Genomic DNA, 25,526 nt, shown 5'->3' with positions numbered 1-25,526 from the left:
TTATTATGAATAAAATAATGAATAATATTTAACAAAATACTCACTATGTGCATTTTGCACTGCTGCAAGCCACTTCAATCACGTGTATGTCTGGGGTGAGTTTAAGAGGTTGTTTCAAATGGATAAATGTTAGTGTGGTTGTGGATACGACTGGTGGCGTACATACTGAAATGATATACCCTATGTATATATGAGAGAGGGGGGTGTGAGTTGGGAGCAGGGCAGTGAAATGGCGGAGGACAGGGCAACGTGGAGGCGATTTGTTCGTGGCCACACCGAACGGGGTTGAGGCGTCTGGCGATAGATAGATAGATAGATAAGAGTAAATATCAGATATACAGGAAAAATCTGTTACCGGAAAGGTAAATTCCCCAAACTTCCCGGTCAGCTGGGATTGTTTTGTACAGTACAATCCCAGTTAACCGGGTGGCTTGGGGAGTTTACCTTCCCGGTTACAGATTTTTCCCGTATTTCTGATTTTCAAGTCAAATCTGTACAAAGGTTATCACAGCAGTAAATACAGTTCAGGTACTCGCCAGTCACATTAGGGGTTACACTAAGAGATTCCGCCTGAAAAACTGCCTTGTAAACACACACCATGGTCATAACGGAGTGCGTGCAATGTCTAGCAATATGCAGTACTGCAAATTCCACCAGTCCATTGTTTACCGAATTACTGTATTCATTATATGTACTGTACTCATAAAAATTGAAAAATAAAATAAAGAAATAAAAGCTTGAACATTTATTAGTGAACTGATGATGTGTTAAGACTGCACTGTAGAATTATCACGACACCTGTGCCCCCACGTGAGTTTGTTTATGTTTCCGACTGTTCTTCTTCTTCCCCACTTGACCTCCATCACTCCACCCCTCACCCGCCACTCAGCTGTTTTGCAGAAAATAAAATAAATGATGTATGTATGAAATGCAGGCATATTATTTATTTATTTTTCTTCCAACAAAGTAAACTTTCATTCTCATTAACATTTATATTCAGCCAGTAGTGTTTTATAATGTTCGCCTTTTTCAAGTCTGTTGCATATGTCCAGCTTCTGTTTCAAGGTAAGCACGATACGCTTACGTTTAGTTTGCACTTTAGGCATTTTGGAGTGTACAAATTACCGTCTATCAGTGGAACACAATAGCAAGAGAGCTTGTTTACTGTCTGGTGGCAAAATGCAGACTGGTGATTTTTGGAGGGTGTGGAGGATGACTGAATTCAAGTAGGGGAAAGAGGGGTAGAGGAGGGGTGGTTAAGAGGATTTGCTAGGGATTTACATTAGCCGGAAATGCTTTCACCTCGCTTTGTCTGACTTCACCCAGCCTTGCGTGACACGATCAAACGGCGGTTTGGCGGTCCATTCAAATTGGCGCACAGTTATAACTTACTGACATTTTTACCAGCCCTTGAAAATTCCCGTTGTTCTGAGTATTCCGTTTGTCTGGATACCGGATAGCTGGGATTGTACTGTAATTGGATTTTATGTCAGTCTGAAATATAATTAATTTGCAAAATATGTAAGGGCAAGAGTCATAGCCATCAAACCCATGGACACGTGGGATTGAGGGAATGAGAATACACCACACTGTATAGGATGATGAATTAATATACATTACACTGTATATGATGATGAAGGCATTACAGTAAAACCTCGACATGATGGACTTCAATAAACCGGAATTCGCTTTTATCGGACTCGAGGAACTACCGGACTAAATTCCTATATATCGGAAAAAGTCCAATGAAACTAGAGGCAGTCCGGACTGCCTGACCACTTAAGCTGTGTTCACAACAGTCAGGTAAATAAAAGACATGTTTGTCAGTGTACAGTATAGTATTGTTATATATATTATACCGTTTGATTAATGTAGTGAAGTCATAACACAGTACAGTAGCGCAGTGGTAATCATTCATTCATTCATTCATTGCCAGACGCCATGTATCCCAGACGGGGTGGCCAAGGGCTTAGAGTTAATTGTTTTACGGGGAGGGGCACTAATCCTCCACCAACCCCACTTGATAGTGGTAGTCAAAACAGTTTAAAAACCGTTCATGCTATACGGACTAATGTCTGTGATGTGGTGTGTGGAAGGAAGAGAAGACGGAGGGGGATGCAAGGAACAGCATGGTGGACTGAAGAGGTGAGACAGGCTGTGGCACAAAAGAAGAAAGCATACAATGAATGGATGAGAAATAGGGGCGTGGAAGAAGTTGAGAGGCGGAAGAGAGAGTTATATGTAGAAAGACAGAGAGAGGTGAAAAGATTAGTAAGAGAGAGTAAGAAAAGAGTGGATGAGGAATTTGAAAGGAATTTGAGTGCAAAGTGGAGGGACTGTAAGAAAATGTTCTGGAAAGAGGTGAAAAGAGTAAGACAGGGTGGAAGTGAAGTTAGCAGGGGAGTGAAAGATAAAAATGGTAGATTGCTAGTGGAGAAGGGAGAAAAAGTGAGCAGATGGAGAGAACACTTTAAGGAATTGTTGAACATAGAGGATGGAAGTAATGCGAGTATAAGTGGCTGAGGAATGGCTGGGAGAAGGAGGGAGGTGAGAAGACAGGAAGAAATCAGTAGGATAGAAGTTGTGGAAGCAATGAAGAAAGTTAAATCGGGGAAAGCCCCAGGAATTGATGGAGTGTGTGGTGAAATGCTGAAGCATGGGGGAGAGATAGTAGTAGAATGGATGTGGAAGATGTGCAGATTGGCCTGGGAGGAAGGTAGAGTCCTGGAGGATTGGAAGTCAGGTATAATTACTTCCTTGTACAAAGGAAAAGAGGAAAAAGAAGTGTGTGGTAATCATAGGGGCATTTGTCTTCTTAGTATAATAGGAAAAGTGTATGGTAGGATACTTATTGACAGAGTTAGAGAAAGAACAGAGAAATTAGTTGGAGAAGAACAGGGAGGCTTTAGGAAGGGAAGAGGTTGTGTAGATCAGGTGTTAATTCTTAGATCTTTAGTGGAAAAGTGTCGAGAGAAGGGAAAGAAGTTGTATGCGTCTTTCATGGATTTGGAGAAAGCATATGACAGGGTGGATAGACAAGGATTTTGGAAAGTGTTCAGAATATATGGAGTAGATGGGAAGTTGTTGAATGCTGTGAAGAGTATGTACGACGGTGCGAAGGCTGCAGTGCTTGTGGATGGTGAACTAAGTGAATTTTTCTCTTTGAAAGTTGTGTTGAAACAGGGATGTGTCATGTCTCCATGGTTGTTCAATCTGTACATGGATGGGGTAATAAAAGAGGTACAAGGTAGGGTAGTGGATGTTGGAGAGGCCCTGGTGAGAGAGGATAGTGTTTGGAAACTCCCTGTACTGTTGTTTGCAGATGATACTGTGTTGTTGAGTGAAGACGAAGGAGAGCTGCAAGGCTTTGTGGATGAGTTTGGGAGAGTGTGTAAGAAACGGAATCTAAAGGTGAATGTAGGGAAGAGTAAAGTGATGGTCTTTGAGAGAGGTGAAGTCAGTGAATGTACAGCGAGGTTGGATAGTGAGGAATTGGAAAATGTGAGTACGTTTAAGTACTTGGGTAGTGTGATGAGTAAGGATGGAGGTTTGGAGGGTGAAGTGCTTGAAAGGGTACAGCAGGGAAGAAAGGTTGCTGGTTCTTTGAAAGCAGTGATAAGAAACAGGGAAGTGAGCATGGAAGTGAAAAAGTTACTACATGACAGTATTGTGATACCAACTTTAACGTATGGAAGTGAAGCTTGGACGTTGTTGGAAGGACACAAGTCAAGAGTGAGAGCAGTGGAAATGAGTTATTTAAGAGGAGCCTGTGGAGTCACATGGAGAGACAGGCTGACGAATGAGGATATAAAGGAGCGTTGTGGTGTGGATGTGGATGTGATAGGAAGTGTTGTGAGGAATACACTGAGGTGGTTTGGCCATGTGGAGAGGATGGAGGGTGAAAGACTGACGAAGAGAGTGTATGTGAGTGAGGTGGAGGGTGGAAGAGGGAGGGGGAGGCCAAGGATGAGATGGAGGGATGGGGTGGATAGGTATATGAGAGAGAGGCGTGTGAGTTGGGAGCAGGGCAGTGAAATGGCGGGGGACAGGGCTACTTGGAGGCGATTTGTTTGTGGCCACCCCAAATGGGATTGAGGCGTCTGGCAATAGATAGATAGATAGAAGTCCGAGTTAGCAGGGGGAAGTCTGGATGGCGCTTTTATCAGAATTTCGCATTTTTTGGAATGGTTTAGGCCCCAATTACTCCATTATAGTGAGGTCTTCCCAGTTGTGATGCAGTGATGCATGTACTCAGATTACTTTGTACAGTGCATGTTTTTTCTACTAAGTATATAATTTTGCCAAGTGAATGTAGGACCATAACTACTCAGTACTGTATATAAATAAATTAGCTTCAGCTTTTCCAGTCCACAGCATGCTGTGGGTGGGTAAGGCACAGCATGTCTCGAGGATGATGATGATGATGATGAGGGGGTTCTAGTGAAAAGTGCTGTTACAGAACACACTTCAGTGCTAGTTGTAGTACTGTTACAATTAATCATCGTAATGCTAATGGTGATGTGTCTAGGTTTCATACAGTATCCTGCTGTGGAGTGGGTTGCACAGTTTTGCCACTCTTGTTGCCCTTAACAGGCTGTAACATGCCATATTTCCAGCACTCTGTAACTTTAAAGTGTTAAGCAGGTTTGTGGTCATACATTGCAGTCTTTGCAGATCAAGCACTTTATAATGCATTTCAATGTATATGTTTATTATTTTCTGCTCTGTTTATTTATTTATTTTATTTTGCATCAACAATTGTTGCAGTGAAGATTATTCTCCCAGCTTGCAGGATATAATGATCAGATCTTAGACATAGCATTTGTGGGGGAAAGAGAAAGTCACTTGGTTGTGGCTACTAACAGCATTCAGCTGCGACTCTACGACTGCTCTAGCTTCAACTGCCAACTGCTACGTGGTCACTCAGCACTGGTCTTGGCTCTTGCAACACACCCAGCTCACCCAGATGTTTTTGCCTCAAGGTCAGTACTAGATCTGAAATTATTGTAAACTTAATATACAGTCCTGTACTGCGAGACAGTAGTCAACAGTGCTTCTCTCATCCTGACATCAAGCATTGTACATTAAATGTTATATCATTATTATGAGCAGCAGCCACTGGAAGTCCACTGCTGAGCAATGGTTTCCCCCAACCGTCTCTGTAAATTCCTTGACTGAGCCAGTCTCTGCAAAGTGTTGCGTGCAAACTTGTCGATCTCTTGTCCACCACCTATCTGACCTTTTTCTGCTATACTTACAACCAGTTAGGCAACTTCTTGCATCATTGGTTATTCCTTATTTCTGCCACATGACCTGCCCATCTCCACTTTTGTTTTTTTATAACTTCTGTAATGTGTTTGACTTTAGTCAGTTATCTCACCCAAGTTGATCTCTTCCTTTTTTATCAAAGTTATTCTCAACATTGACCTTTCCTTTGCTCTTTGAGAATGGTTTAGCTTATGTTCTATTTATTTTGTCAGCATCCAGGTCTCACAGCCATACATGATACATTCATTATATACATTTTGTTTCATACATACTGGCAAACCACTTTTCATAATGTCTCTTTTCCAAAAGCTATTCATCCAGTTGTAATGCATCTTTTAAAAAGTTCTCATGGTCTTTTGTTAGTTTGAATATTTTCCCTAAGTAACTATACTTCTCAGCATCATCAAGAACTTTTCCAATTATTTTGATAATGCTCTTTGGTGTATTTAGAGTATACATTAATTTTACTTTGGTTCATGTTTAGCCCTACTTTGAAACTTTCTATGTTTAGGTCATTTAACATTTTTGCAATGTCTCTGTTGTTTCTGAGATTAGGATAGTTTGATCTGCAAATCTTAGATGGTTTAAGCTTTCTCCATTTTTTTTTGCTCCTTTGTTCTCCCAGTCTAGCTTTCTGAAAATGCTTTCAGGGCATGCTTTAAATAAATATGGTGATATTGTTTCTCCAAGACACACACTTTTCTTGGTCTTAACACTTTGGCATGCCGATGACGATATTCTCGTCATCCAAAAAACTCCTGTAAGCCAGCCGATGACGATATTCTTGTCATCGAAGTAGAAATTTGCCAAAAACCCATTTATTGTTCAATTTTTGTGGAATATGGTTTAAAATGAGTGCCAATGTCTTCCCATTTTCTCTGTGAGTCATGTGACTGCCTCAGGCTGCCACGCAGCCACGCACACCAAAGAAAATGTCTAACTTCTCATCTCTGTTCTTGGTCAGACCCTGCTTACCGCTGCGTCTGTTTACCTGCAGTTTTCCGTGGATTTTTTTTCATTTTCTGTGTCTTACTGCCTTCATATTCACTGTAAATCTCTCCATGATGGATAGTGACAAAGGAAAGGGCAAATCCAACTTGAAAAAGGAAGAAAGAAATGAATATAAAGGAGAAAGTTATAAGTGTACGCCAGAAGTATAAAGGAGTGAAACTCACACCAACAAAGTTTGGGGCTGTAATGGAGAAATTTTCAGAAAGTGATTTTGAAGACCTTGACAGTACAGAAAGTGACAGTAATGTTGCTAGTGAATTGATAGAGAGTGACACAGTAAGTGAAACAGGTGCTACTGGCGGTGATGGTGGCGTCAAGAGGGATGCTTATGACGAGTGTGAGGCTGGTGGTGTGAGAGAGAGCGGTGGTGAGGGCAGTAGTGTTGGTGGGTCACCACTACCTGATGCTGACCCAAGTGGTTTCTCTTCCTCCAGCCAGACTCATGCCAGTGCCCCACTTACCTGTTTCCAATGTGCGAGAGCTCCTCGTACCATTCGAGCAGATGATTCAGCCTGGTCAACAGACAACACTACACTGTTTGTAGAGATTTTAACTGGGACACCAGGCTTGACTGTCCCAGCACAGGCCACTGCTCTTGGATATATTCAGCTATTCATTACGAGAGTTTTGCTGAAATATTTGATAAATGAAACTAACCTGCATACAGCACAATCCTTGCACGATGCCTCCAACCCAAGGAGGACCGAGTGGGATGAAGTGAATGTGAAAGAGATAGCAAACTTTTTGGTTATAACTATGTTGTTGGGAGTTGTGAAAGCCCCAAAGATGATAATGTATTGGCCATCCATCCATACATCCATCAGCCAGTCCTATGTTGCCCCACGAGGAACATAGGAGCCTGGGGCTAGGCAGTTGGTCCTGACATTTAAGATGAGAGTGACCAGCCTCACTCATCCCTGAGTGGCATTACGTGAGCAATAAACCCCATCCACCCCTTGGACAGAAACCTTCACCAGCTCAATCCAATTGGAGCTCAATAATTACCCACTAAACCACCAGGCTCCAAAATTTGGTTATATGGTTACCACCCAGTGTAGTAAATGGTTTCCTGGTGTACAGGAAACCATTTGGCTTGTCACTAAGTGTAGAGTCACCCACAAGCAGAAGGAAGAGGAAAGAATGAAGGAAAGAAAGACATCAGAGGGAGTGTAAAGTCACCCGTAGGCAGAAGGATGAGGAAAGACTGAAGGAAAGAAAGACAGAGGAGGATGGAAGGATAGAAGGATGGAGGAGAGAAAAGGACAGACACCCGAGAGCAACACTACATTGAGTGAGTGGATGGTGAGTGCCCCTCCTACCACAATGTCAAACAGGTAAAAAGCGGCATATTCCCTACTGTCAGTGTGTACATGACTTTGAAGCGATTTGCTGTATTTGCTAAGTATTTTCACACATATGATAATAGATTAATTTCTGAAGATGCTACTGACAAACTCATATAAAGTAGAATAGTAATGGAATACCTGACCAACAAGTTCAAGACCTATATTCCCAACAAGCACCTGTCGCTAGACGAAGGCACAATGGCATGGAGTGGCCGTTTAGCTTTCAGGGTTTATAATCCAAATAAATCTGATAAATATGGAGTAAAGCTGTACATGCTGGCAGAGTCAAAGATGGGTTATGTCTTTGATTTTGATGTGTATGCAGGGATTGGGAAAACAACCATTGAAACAGTAATGGGTTTGATTGCACCACTGAGGAATAGAGGTTATCATTTATATATGTATGGAAGAGGAGCATAAGACAGTATGGATCAGTTGGATCAAGGATTGTGTGGTTAAATTTGAAAGTTGGAATACAAATGTGGGTGATTGTGTGTGTGTATGCGCCAACGCAAGATCGTTCTAGAAGAGTGAGAGAAGAGTTCTGGACAAATGTAGAAGTGTGCATGGAAAAGTTTGGAAGGAATGAGAGAGTGTTTTTGATTGGTGATATGAATGGTAAAGTTGGGAATGTGAAGGTGGATGGAATAGTTGGTGAGTGGGGTGTGCCTGCTGAGGTAGATGAGAATGGGAGTGCGTTAGTGGACATTTGTGCTGGGAGGGGGTTGGTGATAGCCAATACCCTCTTCAGGCATAAAATGATCCACAGGTATACATGGCGAGTGATGAGAAGGGTGGGTGGTGAACTGAGTGAAAGGAAGGCAATGATTGATTATGTGTGTGTGGATGAAAGGATGCGAAGATGTATATTGGATGCAAGAGTTTATAGAGGTTGGGGGAGTGGACTTTCTGACCACTACTTGGTGGTGGCCAGAATTAAAGTTCAAGTAAGATGGAGGAATAGAAGAAGGGAAAGACGAGAGGAAGGAGTAGTTGCAAGGAGAGTGGAAAGGTTACAAGAGGATGAGAAAAAGGCAGATTATAAGAGAGAAGTGGAGGAACGATTGGGCAAATATGAATTGGAGCAGATGGGGGACGTGGAAGGTGTGTGTAGAATATTTACAGAAGAAATATGTGCAGCATGTGATGTGGTGTGTGGAAGGAAGAGAAGACGGAGGGGGGTGCAAGGAACAGCGTGGTGGACTGAAGAGGTGAGTCAGGCTGTGGCACAAAAGAAGAAAGCATACAATGAATGGATGAGAAATAGGGGCATGGAAGAAGTTGAGAGGTGGAAGAGAGAGTTATATGTAGAAAGAAAGAGAGAGGTGAAAAGATTAGTAAGAGAGAGTAAGAAGAGAGTGGATGAGGAATTTGGAAGGAATTTGAGTGTAAAGTGGAGGGACTGTAAGAAAATGTTCTGGAAAGAGGTGAAAAGAGTAAGACAGGGTGGAAGTGAAGTTAGCAGGGGAGTGAAAGATAAAAATGGTAGATTACTAGTGGAGAAGGGAGAAAAAGTGAGCAGATGGAGAGAACAGTTTAAGGAATTGTTGAACATAGAGGATGGAAGTAATGCGAGTATAAGTGGCTGGGGAATGGCTGGGAGAAGGAGGGAGGTGAGAAGACAGGAAGAAATCAGTAGGATAGAAGTTGTGGAAGCAATGAAGAAAGTTAAATCAGGGAAAGCCCCAGGAATTGATGGAGTGTGTGGTGAAATGCTGAAGCATGGGGGAGAGATAGTAGTAGAATGGATGTGGAAGATGTGCAGATTGGCCTGGGAGGAAGGTAGAGTCCCGGAGGATTGGAAGTCAGGTATAATTATTCCCTTGTACAAAGGAAAAGGGGAAAAAGAAGTGTGTGGTAATCATAGGGGCATTTGTCTTCTTAGTATAATAGGAAAAGTGTATGGTAGGATACTTATTGACAGAGTTAGGGAAAGAACAGAGGAATTAGTTGGAGAAGAACAGGGAGGCTTTAGGAAGGGAAGAGGTTGTGTAGATCAGATATTCATTCTCAGATCTTTAGTGGAAAAGTTTCTAGAGAAGGGAAAGAAGTTGTATGCGGCTTTCATGGATTTGGAGAAAGCATATGACAGGGTGGATAGACTAGGATTGTGGAAAGTGTTAAGAATATATGGAGTAGATGGGAAGTTGTTGAATGCTGTGAAGATTACGTACGATGGTGCGAAGGCTGCAGTGCGTGTGGATGGTGAACTAAGTGAATTTTTCTCTTTGAAAGTTGTGTTGAAACAGGGATGTGTCATGTCTCCATGGTTGTTCAATCTGTATATGGATGGGGTAATAAAAGAGGTACAAGGTAGGGTAGTGGATGTTGGAGTGGCCCTGGTGAGAGAGGATAGTGTTTGGAAACTCCCTGTACTGTTGTTTGCAGATGATACTGTGTTGTTGAGTGAAGACGAAGGGGAGCTGCAAGGCTTGGTGGATGAGTTTGAGAGAGTGTGTAAGAAACGGAATCTAAAGGTGAATGTAGGGAAGAGTAAAGTGATGGTCTTTGAGAAAGGTGAAGTCAGTGAATGTACAGTGCTCGTCAGAAGTATAGAGCGCCCTGCGTCCCTCCTGAGAAACAAACCTTTCAACATTGAAAAAACATAAATAATGCATTTTATTTACCTTTAGTGCTTCGTAGGGTAGCCTTTACGTTTCTTCACGGACCTGAGACGTCTTGGAAGTGAAAGGGCGAGGCTCCTGAGGTGCTGGAGGGGTATTTTGTCCCAGGAGTCACGAATGGCGACTTCCAACTTAGGCAGAGAGCTCACGTCTTTCCCTTGGAGACTCTTCTTTACGAGGTACCAGAGGTTTTCAATGGGGTTGAGGTCTGGGCTATTTCCTGGCCAGTCTGTCATGAATGATACCTCGCAGTCACGAAGCCAATTGGTGACCGATTTGGCCTTGTGAGCAGGTGCACCGTCCTGCTGAAACACTCGTGCACCTGTTAGCTCGAAGGAGTCTGGTAAATGATCACACAGAAGCTCCAGGTAAACATCCTGATTCACTCTGATGTTCTTGGGAAGTACAACAAGCTTCCCCAAACCCTTCCCTGAGAAACAACCCCATACCATGAGTGAATCAGGATGTTTAACTGTGCTTTCTACATACCGTGGGTCAAGTGGGTCACTACCTTTGCGTCGATACACACGTGCTCCTCTGTTACAGGTAACACTAAACGTTGCCTCATCAGACCACAACACTGACAACCATTGCTCCTCACCCCAGGTTAGATATTTATTAGCAAAGGAAAGCCTACGAATTCTCTGGCTCTTGGTGAGAAGAGGCTTTTTCACAGGCCTGTGACTTGTGTAACCAAGCTCATGCACCCTACGAGACACTGTTCTCACTGACACCTCACCAAATACTTCCGGGTTGCTCTCCTTAATTTTCCTTGCACTCACACGAGGATTAAACTCCACTGCACGTTTTAAAACATTAACAGACCTTGGGGAAGTTTTCCTAGGCCTACCAGACCGCGGTTTCTTTGTGGGAACTGCACCACTGTTTTCCTCCCGAAACCGCGCACACCAAGGACGCACTGTCGATCGTGCCACACCAACCAATTCACTAATTTCCTTTGTCTGGTGGCCTGCCTCCTTTAGAGCAATGATCTGGGATATGATTTCACTCGATAGTTCACGGGTAGGTGCCATAACAAAGTTGTGAAGGCCAGAACACTGCGGGACACTCGGTAAAAAATGGCGCAATTTGAGAGGGACACTCGGCAGAGTTCCTCTCTCTCAGGCAGCCCGTGGGCGACTGAGGCGGGAACCAACCAGCGCATCGGAAGGCCCCAGGCTACCGTGACGTCATGCTCGGAGCTCAAACTTGTGGCTCAATTCTTACCCCCCAGAATGGGTGATTCTTTTTGGGTCATAAGTATTGCGTGCCTGGCGGACAACGCTGAATACTTCTGACGAGCACTGTACAGCGAGGTTGGATGGTGAGGAATTGGAAAATGTGAGTACGTTTAAGTACTTGGGTAGTGTGATGAGTAAGGATGGAGGTTTGGAGGGTGAAGTGCTTGAAAGGGTACAGCAGGGAAGAAAGGTTGCTGGTTCTTTGAAAGCAGTGATAAGAAACAAGGAAGTGAGCATGGAAGTGAAAAAGTTACTACATGACAGTATTGTGATACCAACTCTAATGTATGGAAGTGAAGCTTGGACGTTGTTGGAAGGACACAAGTCAAGAGTGAGAGCAGTGGAAATGAGTTATTTAAGAGGAGCCTGTGGAGTCACATGGAGAGACAGGCTGACGAATGAGGATATAAAGGAGCGTTGTGGTGTTGATGTGGATGTGATAGGAAGCGTTATGAGGAACACACTGAGGTGGTTTGGCCATGTGGAGAGGATGGAGGGTGAAAGACTGACGAAGAGAGTGTATGTGAGTGAGGTGGAGGGGGAAAGAGGGAGGGGGAGGCCGAGGATGAGATGGAGAGATGGGGTGGAGAAGTATATGAGAGAGGGGGGTGTGAGTTGGGAGCAGGGGAGTGAAATGGCGGGGGACAGGGCGACTTGGAGGCGATTTGTTTGTGGCCACCCCAAACGGGATTGAGGCTGGCAATAGATAGATAACTACTACAACTCAGTGGAACCTAGTGAACAGCTCCTAGAACAAGGTGTGTGTACCTGTGGTACTCTCAGATTGCAGCGTGGTGCACCCAAAGATATCCTGCTAGAAGCAAAGAACCTGCCAGCTGATACCACTATATTCCGACGGAAGGGCATTGTATTCACAATTCTGTGGAAAGACAAGCGAGTTGTTTCGGTAATAACAACATGCCTTTGTGCTGGTACACAAGAACTGCAAAGAAAACAGAGAGTAAGGAACAGAAATGGAACAATTTCACTGCAATGGGTCGCCGAAAAAACCATGGCAATCTGCGACTACAACAGTCATATGAAAGCAGTTGATCACTTTGACCAAATATTGAAATATTATCACATCACATGGAAATGCCAAAAGTGGACAAAGAAAATCACGTTTTACCTTTTGCAAAGAGCTGTTCATAATGCTTATGTTCTGTATAAGTACTTTCAATTGATGCAAAGAAACTGAATTTCCTCGAGTTCCATGGACTCCTCAGTGATTCACTGATGGACTTTGAGTACACGGATTGGCCTGTCAGAAATGAAGCGATCCCACATGCTGCTTACACAGGTGAGCATGACAGCAGCACTAGAGGTGAAGTTGCGGCATCATCTGGGCCATCAGGTGTGAGACGATGACTCTTCTCACATCACCACGAGATGAAGGTTCATCATCTGATTCAGAACAGGAGGTTGAGACAGCACCTACTGGTCCTCCTGGGAAAAGACCTCGGATTGTTGATAACCTAGAACGTCTAAACAAGAAATTCCATACCCTACTTAGCAGAGAGAAATATCTGAGGTGTCGTGTCTGCTACAAGTCTGGGAAAAGGAAAGACACTAATTACAGTGTAAGTACAAGTTGTGTGATGTGGCTTTGTGGGCTGCACCTTGCCACGGCTTGTACCACCGCAGGAAAAAATACTGGGTGGTGAAGCAGTAATACTTCCCCACCATCCCCTTCACCTACCATCTGCTGAGCATCTCCAGGAAGTGTATTTTACTGGAGCAGGTGGAGGGTTATACTGGTGCTCAGCACGTGGTCTACAGACATCATTGGTTGGTAAGTATAAATATAATTATTGTATATAGATTATTTTTATTATGTACAGGTATGCATATACAGTATGTTTATCATTTTGCTCTATGTACTATGTTAGTAACAGTGATGTTCATATTCTGACATTCTTGAATGCTTATAATACTGTAGAAAAAACTTGTACAAACAGTTAGATACTAAAATGGATGAAGTAGCGCATAAAATGTCATCTGAAGTCAGATAATACAGTAATCCCTTTAAGATGCAGACACCCAAGTCCCTGACACCTGACATTTTTGGCTTGGGTCAAAAAAAAAAAAAAAAAAAAAAAAAAAAAAAAAGTGTTCACCTCTACTCTAAATTTGCCGCTCGGTGTTTTGGCGCGTAGTCCCGGTGATGTCCGCTAGAGCGCCCCTGCATCCTCTCCACTTCCCGCCTGCTTACCATTGTGACTGCACGCCCATTGCCATGGCTGGCCATGTGCTTGCTTTTGTGTGGACAGTGAATAAACTGCAATACCTCGCCACTAGACCACATGGGGATTTGCAGTGTTGTGCAGTGTTAAGAAGTTAGAATTCAGAGTGCAAAGATTTAAGTGCAGAGTGCAACACTGGCGTGTTGCAACTGGCATGGCGCAATTAAGAACAGAATGCGCGGTGTTAAACAATTATAATTCACAGTGCAAAGGATTAAGTGCAGTGCAACACTTGATTACTGTACATGCTTCAAGTGCACCTTCACCACTGTCAGAGCCATAGAGGAGGCGGGTTAATCTTCGTGATGGTCACGGACTTGTTGTAAGTACCCTGTACACTGCTAAATATTTTTCATACTCACTATCAGTTGCTCATTCTCTGGTTCCTTTTGATTTATTTGATGGTTTCTGTCCCTTATTGTGTGAATAGGGTCTTAAATAGGTGCTGTGCATGTCTGGTAGGGCGTCATTTAGGTGGCTTTCAAAGTTAAGTTGGACTGGGGTCTATAAGTACCTGTCCAGGGACATTTTTCCCAAGTCCCGGACATGCCTTTGGCTCTATTATGTTGGATCTTGCAGGGATTACTAAATAAGGGTTGACAGTGTGATGATGGAGTGTGCCTGGCCTTCTTTATACTTTTTTTTTTTTTTTTTTTTTTTTTTTTTTTTTTAAGCAATAGTGATGTTGGTTGTTTGCTCATTATTTTATACATGTATTATTGTAGAACAAACATTTGACTACAAATGAAGAGTAAAATGAATAAAATGGCATAAAAATTATCGTCAGAAATAAAGAAAGGGTATAAACATTTATGTTAGCTGCCTGTGTTTTTTTTTTTTTACTGTACATGTCATTGTATTTTCTCTTACAGAATTGGTAATGCTCATATTCTCTTGACCCTTATATGCATACAATATATCCTTATAGAAAAATCTGATGTGAACAATTTAAGACCAAATTGAATAATATAGAGTGAAAAATAAGGTCAGAAATAAGAAAAGAGTATGAACATATGCGAGTACCTACACGTGGCCTGGCAATGCCTGGCTGATTCTGGGGTGGCGCGGACCGAGTGCACCAGGTGGGCCAAAGTGTTAATTTCTTGTGAGTCCTCATTTAATTTAGCTGTAGCAGTTCTCTCTTTGTATATTTTTTATCATTTTTACAATGTTCTCATTTGCATCTTGTTTCCACAGAGAATTTACAATTGCTATATGCTGTATTGAATCAAAAGCTTTTTTGTAATCAACAAAACCTAAGCACAGTGGTTTATTATACACGGTACCATATTATGTAGGTTGTTCATTTAAATTATTCATTGTGTTTAGATAATCAGTAGCAAAATACTGAGTTCAGAATCCTGCCTGCTCACTTGGTTGGTTTTCTTCCAAATTCATTGTAATTCTGTTTTATAGGATTTTAGTAAAGAGTGTAAATAACAGGTAATAAGCTAATTGGTCATTAGTTACTAAGATCTTTTGAGTCACCTATCTTGTAAAGCAGTACATTTATTTCATTACACCATGATTTGGGAATTTTCATCTTTATACCATGGGTAAATAAGTGGATGAGTTGGTGTTGAACTTCTGTGCTTTCATCCAACAGTAAATCTGCTGCTATTCCATCGTCTCCAGGGGCCTTTCTCCTTTTCATAATTTCAAGAGAAAACTTTACCTCATCTGGTGTTACTTGTGTCAACTGAAAACTTAGCTGTTGGTATGGTTGTTATTGATGCTTACAGTTCTTTATAAGAGTCCTCAACTCTCTCTGCCATCTTCTTTCTGCACTTTACTTAGTAATTTTTGTCATTCATTGCTCAAATTTGTTGCTTTCCAAGTGCCATTTTTCTTTGGACCTGTTTTAGAGTTTTTCCTTTTTTTGATGGTTTCTTTTATCTGCTCCATGTTTCTCTTTCATTTTTCTTCTCTCTGTACCTTGTTGATAGGCTAATTTAATTTGCACTTTTACTTTTTTTTTTTTTTTTTTAATGAGCTCAAGGGTTATTTTTTAATACTTGTTGGCTGTTGTTGTATTACCTTTCCTTACGGCCTTCACGATTCCCTTAACACTTTTGTTAGTCTATCATTCAAGCTATCATCATCATACTCACTATAACTTAGATCCAGAAATCAATTCTTTATTTCTAACTGAAAGGCAGATGTGTTTTTGCTTACTTTTATTGGGCATACCATTTTATTTTCAAACAACTTTTTTCTTTCACTTCTGAAATTGAATCTGACTGTGCAGCCCACCATTCTGTGGTCACTTCTTATATTTATTTTGTTGATAACTATGACATTAGTAATCATGTTGTTATCTGTTGTAATGAAGTCGATCTCATTTTTTTTGTTTCTCCAGTTGGGCTTTTCCAGGTCCATTTTCTCCCCGTTCATTTGTGGAAGAATGTTTTCACTGTTTTCTGTCTATCTGTCTATCTATTGCCAGACACCATAATCCTGTAAAGGGTGGCCATTTGACTTTGAGTTATTGGTTTTACAGGGAGGGGCACTAACCCTTCACCAACCCACTTGTTGACACGTAGGGAGCACGTATGGGTTGGTTATATGGATACCACCCAGCGTTTTAAATGGTTTCTTGGCTTACAGGAAACCATTTGGCTTCATATTGTTTATTTCAGCAAATTTACAACCATTTCACCTCTGTCATTCCTCTCTCCTACTCACTTTTCCCATACATGGATCTCCATTTTTCAGTTTGCCAACTTTTGCATTGAAGTCTTCCATATAGTGTGTCTGGGCCTTTCTTCTTCCATAATCTGGGAGATGTTCCCGTAGAATATTACTGTTTCTTCATGTGTGCCTTGAGAAGTGGGTACATATACTTGTACATCTCTCCCAAATTTAACGCGGCTAATATAGACTGACAACACGCCATGCTGTACTATTCCGCGTTATACATGGAATGTGTTTGAATTATAAAGGGCTAACCTAGACTGGACATTTTCTCTCCAAATCCTCCCCAAACCCTCCAAAAAACACCCTACTTACATTCTGTCTGGTACTCATACCATCTATCGATCTGTTGCCAGATGCCTCAATCCCGTTTGGGGTGGCCACAAACAAATCGCCTCCAAGTCGCCCTTTCCCCCGCCATTTCACTGCCCTGCTCCCAACTCACATCCCCCTCTCTCATATACCTCTCCACCCCATCCCTCCACCTCATCCTTGGCCTCCCCCTCCCTCTTCCCCCCTCCACCTCACTCACATACACTCTCTTCGTCAGTCTTTCACAGGAAGTTATTAAAATACATAAGAAAGGTTCCCAGAAATTAATAATAAATGTTTATGTCACTAACCTGACTGACTTTGCTGGCCACACTTGCCATCCCCAGTGCCCCGAAACCCCATTCTATGTAGTCACTATCAAGATGTGGTTGGGTGGTCCCATTCACCATTGGAGTCAAACCTTTCAAAGTCCATGGAGGAGACAATGACCATAACCTCTTCGTCAGGTTTAGCAGTGTCAGGTTCAGCACTGATGTCATCACGCACGACATTTGACTTTTGGCGGGCCGTCTGAGCTCCGATGCCTGACAACTCGTCGCGGTATATTTGTTTGTGACCATGGTATATACTATAGGTGACTGCATAAGTACAGATTCATGTTATACGATACCTTGTTTTATGAGGGTTGACTGTAATTTTCAGGGTGTATCTTTTGCATAGTCCAAGTACAATCCATGCTAGTCTGTCAGACACTGCTGACTTTAACAGTGCTCTCTGCAAGATTTCTGTTAATTAGAAATGTTACACCATTAGCTGTTTCATTCTGTCTTCCTATCTGTCTGTCTATTGCCAGACGCCATAATCCTGCAAGGGGTGGCCACAAACAAATCGCCTCCATGTCGATGTCCCCCGCCATTTCACTGCCCTGCTCCCAGCTCACACCCCCTTTCTCATATACCTCTCCATTCCATCTCTTCATCTCATCCTTGGCCTCCCCCTCCCTCTCCCCCCTTCCACCTCACTCACATGCACTCTCCTCATTAGTCTCTCACTCCATCCTCTCCACATAGCCAAACCACCTTAATGTGTTTCTCCTAACGCGTCCAATCACATCCACACCACAACATTCCTTCACTTCCACATTTGTCAGTCTGTCTCTCCATATGACTCCACATGCTCCTCTCAAATAACTCATTTCCACTGCTTGACTTCTGTCCCTCCAACAAGGTCCAAGCTTCACTTCCATACGTTAGAGTTGATGTCACAATACTGTCATGTAGTAGCTTTTTCTGTGGTAGGTGGGGGCGCTCACCATCCACTCACTCGATGTAGTGCTGCTGTTGGGTGTCTGCCCTTTCTTTTCCTCCATCCTTCTTTCCTTCCAGCCTCTTCTGTCTTCCTTTCCTTCATTCTTTCCTTGTCCTTCTGCCTACAGGTAACTTTACACTCTCTTTTCTGTCTTTCTTTCCATCATTGTTTCCTCTTCCTTCTGCCTGTGGGTGACTCTACAGTGAGTGACAAGCCAAATGGTTTCCTGTACACCAGGAAACCGTTTACTGCACTGGGTGGTAACCATATAACCAGATTTTGGCGTCTGGTGGTTTAGTGGGTAATTGTTGTGCTCCAATCGGATTGAGCTGGTGAAGGTTTATACCTGAGGGGTGGTTTAGGTTGATTGCTCATGTAATGCCACATAGGGATGAGTGAGGCTGGTCACTCTCATCTTAAATGTTGGGACCAACTGCCTGGCCCCAGGCTGCTACGCCCCTCATGGGACAATATAGGACTGGATGATGGATGGATGGATGGAGTAGCTTTTTCACTTCCATGCTCACTTCCCTGTTTCGTATCACTGCTTTCAAGGAACCAGCAACCTTTCTTCTCTGCTGCACCTTTTCAAGCACTTCACCCTCTAAACTTCCATCCTTACTCATCACACTACGCAAGTACTTAAACGCACTCACATTCTCCATTTCCTCCCCATCCAGTCTCACTATACATTCACTGACTTCATTTCTCTCGAAGACCATAACTTTACTCTCCCCTACATTCACCTTTAGATTCTGTTTCTTACACACACTCCCAAAACTCATCCACCAAGCCTTGCAGCTCCCCTTCGTCTTCACTTAACAACACAGTATCATCTGCAAACAACAGTACATGGAGTTTCCAAACACTGCTCTCTCTCACTAGGGCCACTCCAACATCCACTGCCTTACCTTGTATCTCTTTTATAACCCCATCCATATACAGATTGAACAGCCATGGAGACATGACACATTCTTGTTTCAATCCAACCTTCAGATAGAAAAATTCACTCAGTTCACTATCCACACACACTGCAGCCTTAGCACCCTCATACATACTCCCTACGGCATACTCATACATACTCTTTACGGCATTCAACAGCTTCCTATTTGCTCCATGTATTTGTAATACTTTCCACAATCCTTGTCTATCCACCCTGTCATATGCTTTCTCCTAATCCATGAAAGCTGCATACAACTTCTTTCCTTTCTCTAGAAACTTTTCCACTAAAGACCTAGGGTTGAGTATCAGATCTACACAACCTCTTCCCTTCCTAACGCCTCCCTGTTCTTCTCTGACTAATTTCTCTGTTATTTCCCTAACTCTGTCAATAAGTATCCTACCATATACTTTTCCTATTACACTAGGAAGGCAAATGCCCCTGTGATTACCACACACTTCTTTTTTCCTCATTTCCTTTGTACAGGGGAACAATTATACCCGACTTCCAATCCCCTGGGACTCTACCCTCCTCCCAGGCCAATCTGCACATCTTCCTTATCCATTCTACTACTATCTCTCCCCCATACTTCAGCATTTCACCACACACTTCATCAATTCCTGGGGCTTTCCCCATTTTAACTTTCTTCATTGCTTCCACAACTTCCACCCTACTGATTTCTTCCTCTCGTCTCACATCCCTCCTTCTCCCAGCCATTCCCCAGCCACTTATACTTGCATTACTTTCATTCTCTATGTTCAACAATTCATTAAAGTGTTCGCTCCATCTGCTCACTTTTTCACCCTTCCGCACCAGTAATCTACCATTTTTATAATTTACTCACCAGCTATCTTCTTTGGCACCCTGTCTAACTCTACCTCTTTCCAGAACATTTTCTTACATTCCCTCCACTTTACACTCAAATTCATTCCAAATTCCTCATCCACTCTCTTCTTACTCTCCCTTACTAATCTTTTCACCTCTTTCTTCCTCTCAAAATAAAACTCTCTCTTCTGTCTCACAACTTCTTTGACATCCCTGTTTCTCATCCACTCACCTTATGCTTTCTTATTTTGTGCCACAGCCTCTCACTTCTTCATTCCACCATGCTGTTCTATGCATCCCCTTTCATCTTCTCTTCAGCCCACACACCACCTCACATGCTGCACAGATTTCTTCTGTGAATATCTTTCATACACCTTCCACGTCCCTCATCTGCTCCAATCTATATTTACCCAGTTGCTCCTCCACTTCCCTCTTATATTCTGCATTTTTTCCATCCTTTTGTAACTTTTCTACCCTCCTTGTAAGAACTACTTCCTCTTGTCCTTCCCTTCTTCTTTTTCTCCATTTTGTTTGGACTTTGATCCTGACCGCCACCAAGTGGTAGTCTGATAGTCCACTCCCCCAACCTCTATATACTCTTGCATCCGTCACACACCTTCTCATCCTTTCATCCACACACACATAATCAGCCATTGCCTTCCATTCATTCAATTCACCATCCACCCTTCTCATCACTCGCCACGTATACATATGGATCATTCTGTCTTCCAGTTTAGGAAAGTAGGTGATTGCTGTCTTGGGATTGAATTAGATTTTCTTCTTTTGTGTGGATCTTGCTCAGACCTGTAATATCCTAACTAATGTTTTTAAATTCAGTCATTAAGGTATCAAGTTGGTAATCTTCTGTGAGGCTGCTTACATTGTACATGTGGATTATCATGGATTTAAGTTTGTTTAGTGTCCTGGTGTCTGGTTTGCTGAGATAGTGTCTACTCACCTTCAGTGGCAAACTGCTTGTAAGCACAGAAGGCAGTGCAGTTGGACCTAGTAGAGAATGATCCAAGTGGAATGCCCATGCAGTCATTACCACTATAAATCGTGTAAGCTTGGGGGGAATGTGGCAGATAATCTCACCTCCCAGCCACAGAGTTTCTGGTGAGATGTAATTTTTGTGCCATTTTATTCTGCATGTTCAGTGGAGCCCTGTATATCTGCCTGTGTATCTGTCATTCTCTCTCTCTCTCTCTCTCTCTCTCTCTCTCTCTCAACATGTTAGTGGTAGGTGGGGGCACTCACCATCCACTCACTTGATGTAGTGCTGCTTTGGGCATCTGCCCTTTCCTCTCTTCCATCCTTCCTCGTCTGTCTTTCTTTCCTTCATTCTTTCCTCTACCTTCTGCCTATGGGTGACTCTACACTGAGTGACAAGCCAATGGTTTCCTGTACACCAGGAAACTATTTACTATGCTGGGTGGTAACCATATAACCAAATTATGGTGCATGGTGGTTTAGTGGGTAATTAAGGTGCCCCAATCGGATTGAGCCTGTGTGGGTTTATATCCATGGGGTGGTTGGGGTTTATTGCTCACATAGTGCCACTCAGGGATGAGTGGGGCTGGCCACTCTCATCTAAAGTGTCAGGACCAACTTGCCCAGCCCCAGGCCCCTACACTCCTCATGGGGCGACATAGGACGGGATGATGGATATACAGTATATACCGTATTTCGTGGCATGTTAGACGCTGCAGTGTGAAAGACGCACATTAATTCTGGAAGGGAAGCTCTGAGGAAAAAAGTATGGCTTGACCAAGACTACAGAAAGGTTGCTTGATATGAGTATTTTTCACTAAAATACACACTCACCTTTCAGAACCGCTGTTCAGTACTGTATATCTGTCTTTGGTTTCTTTTTATGTAAAAGAAGGGTACAAGACATGAAAATAAGCAACCCCTTCCTTACGTAATGTTACTTCATTCCATGACACTATCTTAACACATCAGAGTCTCTCTTCAGTACTGTATATATATGTTTGGTGTCTTTATTTTTATGTAAAAGAAGGGTACAAGACAAGAAAACAAACAAACAACCCCTTCCTTATAAAATGTTATCGATACCATGATGCCATCTTAACACTACCGGTTTGTTTATGAATTATGAAGTGTCCGATTCCTTTAGTAAAGTAATTTGAGACGTGTTGTTCATATCTATTAAAGTACACTACATACGTATCAGTATATAGAGATAAGTATTATTTTTCATGAAGTGAACTTAAAAAAACAAAACTCAATAAAACCAGTTCTTTCATTCACTTAAGAAAATACAAAGGGCATTAAGTGAAGGAAAACACTATATCTCCAAAACAAATGCCTGCATGTCTTCAAATGCCTTCATGTGTGAACTTTAGAATCAAACAACACAACCATGTTTTCAAAAATCAATTACAAGGAATGTTTACACCTTTTTATGTACCGTAAAAGTACCAGAAGCCATCCTAACATGGGGTGATCGAATTTCCACATCGCTAGGCACTAAACTGCTAAATTGCTAAACCGCTAATAATGCTGTAATTTCGGGAAGTATTATTTAATGTTGCAACTTTTTCCCATTTTTCACTAACAGTAATATAAGACTGCTTCTTTCTATGATGCTCGTGTATCAAATGAAACAAAATATCAGTAAGAGATGCCAGCCTAATAAGAATTTTTGAATTTCCATATGAGACAGATGTCTGTTACAATGACTCAACAAAAGTCATGCTAGCCAACATCAATATGATTCCCTTGCTAGTTAGTGATTGGATAGCAAGTGATCATTATTGCCCTTCTGAAGGTTAGCAAGGGGTTCAGAAGTGATCATGTTCTGAGAGTTGAGGAAACACTAGGTGCTAAATTGCTAAACTGCTAATAAGCTGTAATTTCAGACAGTACTGTTTAATGTTGCAGTTGTTTATCCCGTTTTTCAGTAACGGTAATATAAAGCTGTTTCCTTCTATTATATTCTTGTCTCTAATGAAACAAAATATCAGTAAGAGAAGCCAGCCAAACAAGGGTTACTGAATTTCCATATGAGACAGACGTCTGTTACAATGACTCAACAAAAGTCAAGCTAACCAACATCTCCAATATGATTCCCTTGCTAGTCAGTGATTGCATAGCAAGTGAAGTGATCATTATTGCCTTTCTGAAGGTTAGCAAGGGGTTCAGAAGTGATCATGTTCTGAGAGTTGGGGGAATGCTAGGTGCTAAACTGCTAAAAAGCTGTAATTTCAGGCAGTACTGTTTAATGTTGCAGTTGTTTTTCCCGTTTTTCAGCAACGGTAATATAAAACTGTTTCCTTCTGTTATATTCTTGTCTCTAATGAAACAAAATATCAGTAAGAGAAGCCAGCCAAACAAGAGTTATTGAATTTCCATATGAGACGTCTGTTACAGTGACGCAAATGTCATGCAAGCCATCATCTCCAATATGATTTTCTTACAAGCTATTGAATGGATGGGAAGCAAAGTGATCATGACTGCATTTCAGAAGGTTAGCAGAGAGTTCACCAGTGATCATGTTAGCCTGCTAAAGCAGTGTGTATGCTAGATGCTAAATTGCTAAACTGCTATACCGCTAAACCCCCAGACCGTCACATGGCCAGTTGTAAACAAACCCTAAATTTTTTCTTAAGCTTGGGTGTTTCTAATCGTAAAATCTGAGTACAGTATATACACAAGTGAATGTAACTTTTTACAATAAATCAAAGGTGTTTATACTCTAAAGAAAATACTTGACTGCCAAACAGTGAGGTGATGCTCTGTATAAGTGATTCTTCTAAATGGAGCCAAGGTAGTCTCACCTCCAAGGACGCATGGGGATATTTGAAGATGATTTTGAAACAAAAAAGTGCGTCTTCCACCCCACGAAGTACGGTATATATACTGTATATCTGTGTGTATATATACACTTAGACCTCTATTTAAGGGATTTCGGATTTAAAAGACTCAATATTCTACCTGACAAATGGACAGGACCATTCAATAATGATACGTAATATCTAGGTTATACACATTGACACGTTTCTTTATACAGTACCCGTAAAGTAATAGTCATAATCATATAATAAATAAGTGAAACAATCATTGCATTTCATATAAGATTGTCTTTCTGTGTGGAAAAACAATTAACATTTTCAGGTAAGGGACATTTTCAAGTAAGGGACAATGTGGAAAAACAATTAACATTTTCAAGTAAGGGACATTTTCAAGTAAGGGACAAGTTGATTCCCCATTTAGTCCCTTAAATCGAGGTTTGAGTATATATATATATATATATATATATATATATATATATATATATTGCCAGATGCCTTAGTCCCATAAGGGTTGGCCACAAACAAATCGCCTCCACATCGCCCTGTCCCTTGCCATTTCACTGCCCTGTTCCCAGCTCACACCACCCTCTCTCATATACAGTACCTCTCCACTCCATCCCTCCATCTCATCCTTGGCCTCCTCCTCCCTGTCCCCCCCTCTCCCCCTCCACCTTATTCAAATACAATCTCCTCGTCAGTGTCTCACAATCCATTCTCTCCACATGGCCAAACCACCTCAGTGTGTTTCTCCTAACGCTTCCTGTCACATCCACATCCACAATGCTCCATCACATCCCCATTCATCAGCTTGTCTGTCCATGTGACTTCACATGCTCCTCTCAAATAACTCATTTCCACTACTCTCACTCTTGACTTCTGTCCTCCAACAAAGTCCAAGTTTCACTTCGATAAGTTAGAGTTGGTATCACAATACTATTATGCAGTAACTTTTTCACTTCCATGCTCACTTCCCTGTTTCTTATCACTGCTTTCAGGGAACCAGCAACCTTTCTTCCTTGTTGTACCCTTTCAAGCACTTCATCCTCCAAACTTCCATCCTTGCTCATCACACTACCCAAATAGTTAAATGCACTCACATTTTCCATATCCTTCTCATCCAACCTCACTGTACATTCACTGACTTTGCTTCTCGAAGACCATACCTTTACTCTTCCCAACATTCGCCTTTAGATTCCATTTCTTACGCACTCTCCCAAACTCATCCACCAAGCCTTGCAGCTCCCCTTTGTCTTCACTCAACAACACAGTATGATCTGCAAATAACAGTACAGGGAGTTTCCAGACACTGCCCCCTTTCATTATGGCCACTCAAACATCCACTGCCCTACATTGTATCTCTTTTATAACCCCATCCATATACAGATTGAACAACCATGGAGACATGACACATCCCTGTTTCAATCCAACCTTCAAGTAGAAAAATTCACTCAGTTCACTATCCACATGCAGTGCAGCCTTAGCACCCTCATACATACTCTTCACAGCATTCAACAACTTCCCATCTGCTCCATATATTCTTAATACTTTCCACAATCCTTCTGTGTCCACCCTGTCATATGCTTTCTCCAAATCCATGATCTGCATATAACTTCTTTCCCTTCTCTAGAAACTTTTTCCACTAAAGACCTAGGGTTGAGTATCAGATCTACACAACTTCTTCCCTTCCTAACACATCCCTGTTCATCAACTAATTTCTCTCTTATTTTCCTAACTCTGTCAATAAGTATCCTACTATATACTTTTCCTATTACACTAAGTAGACAAATGCCCCTATGATTACCACACACTTCTTTTTCCCCTTTTCCTTTGTACAAGGGAATAATAATACCTGACTTTCAATCCTCCAAGACTCTACCTTCCTCCCAGGCCAATCAGCACATCTTCCACATCCTTTCTACTACTATCTCTCCCCCATTC

The 25,526-nt window shown here is 42.0% G+C and overlaps 1 protein-coding gene across 2 annotated transcripts in view; it reads left to right on the top strand.

Moving 5' to 3' along the window:
- LOC145393865 (transducin beta-like protein 3) overlaps positions 1–25,526 on the top strand; it is a 341,771-nt gene that overhangs the window by 193,686 nt on the left and 122,559 nt on the right. For both annotated transcript variants that reach the window (XM_080267921.1, XM_080267922.1), the window contains exon 9: positions 4,786–4,982. In XM_080267921.1, coding sequence (XP_080124047.1) covers positions 4,786–4,982 — 197 coding nt within the window. The remainder of the gene's footprint in view (positions 1–4,785; positions 4,983–25,526) is intronic.

The sequence above is a fragment of the Coenobita brevimanus genome, chromosome 25 (assembly GCF_032717465.1).
Source record: "Coenobita brevimanus isolate Jiangsu-jjx chromosome 25, ASM3271746v2, whole genome shotgun sequence".
Classification (NCBI taxonomy): domain Eukaryota; kingdom Metazoa; phylum Arthropoda; class Malacostraca; order Decapoda; family Coenobitidae; genus Coenobita; species Coenobita brevimanus.
Note: the sequence above shows the minus strand (reverse complement) of the source record. Positions and strands in the feature narration are given on the sequence as shown.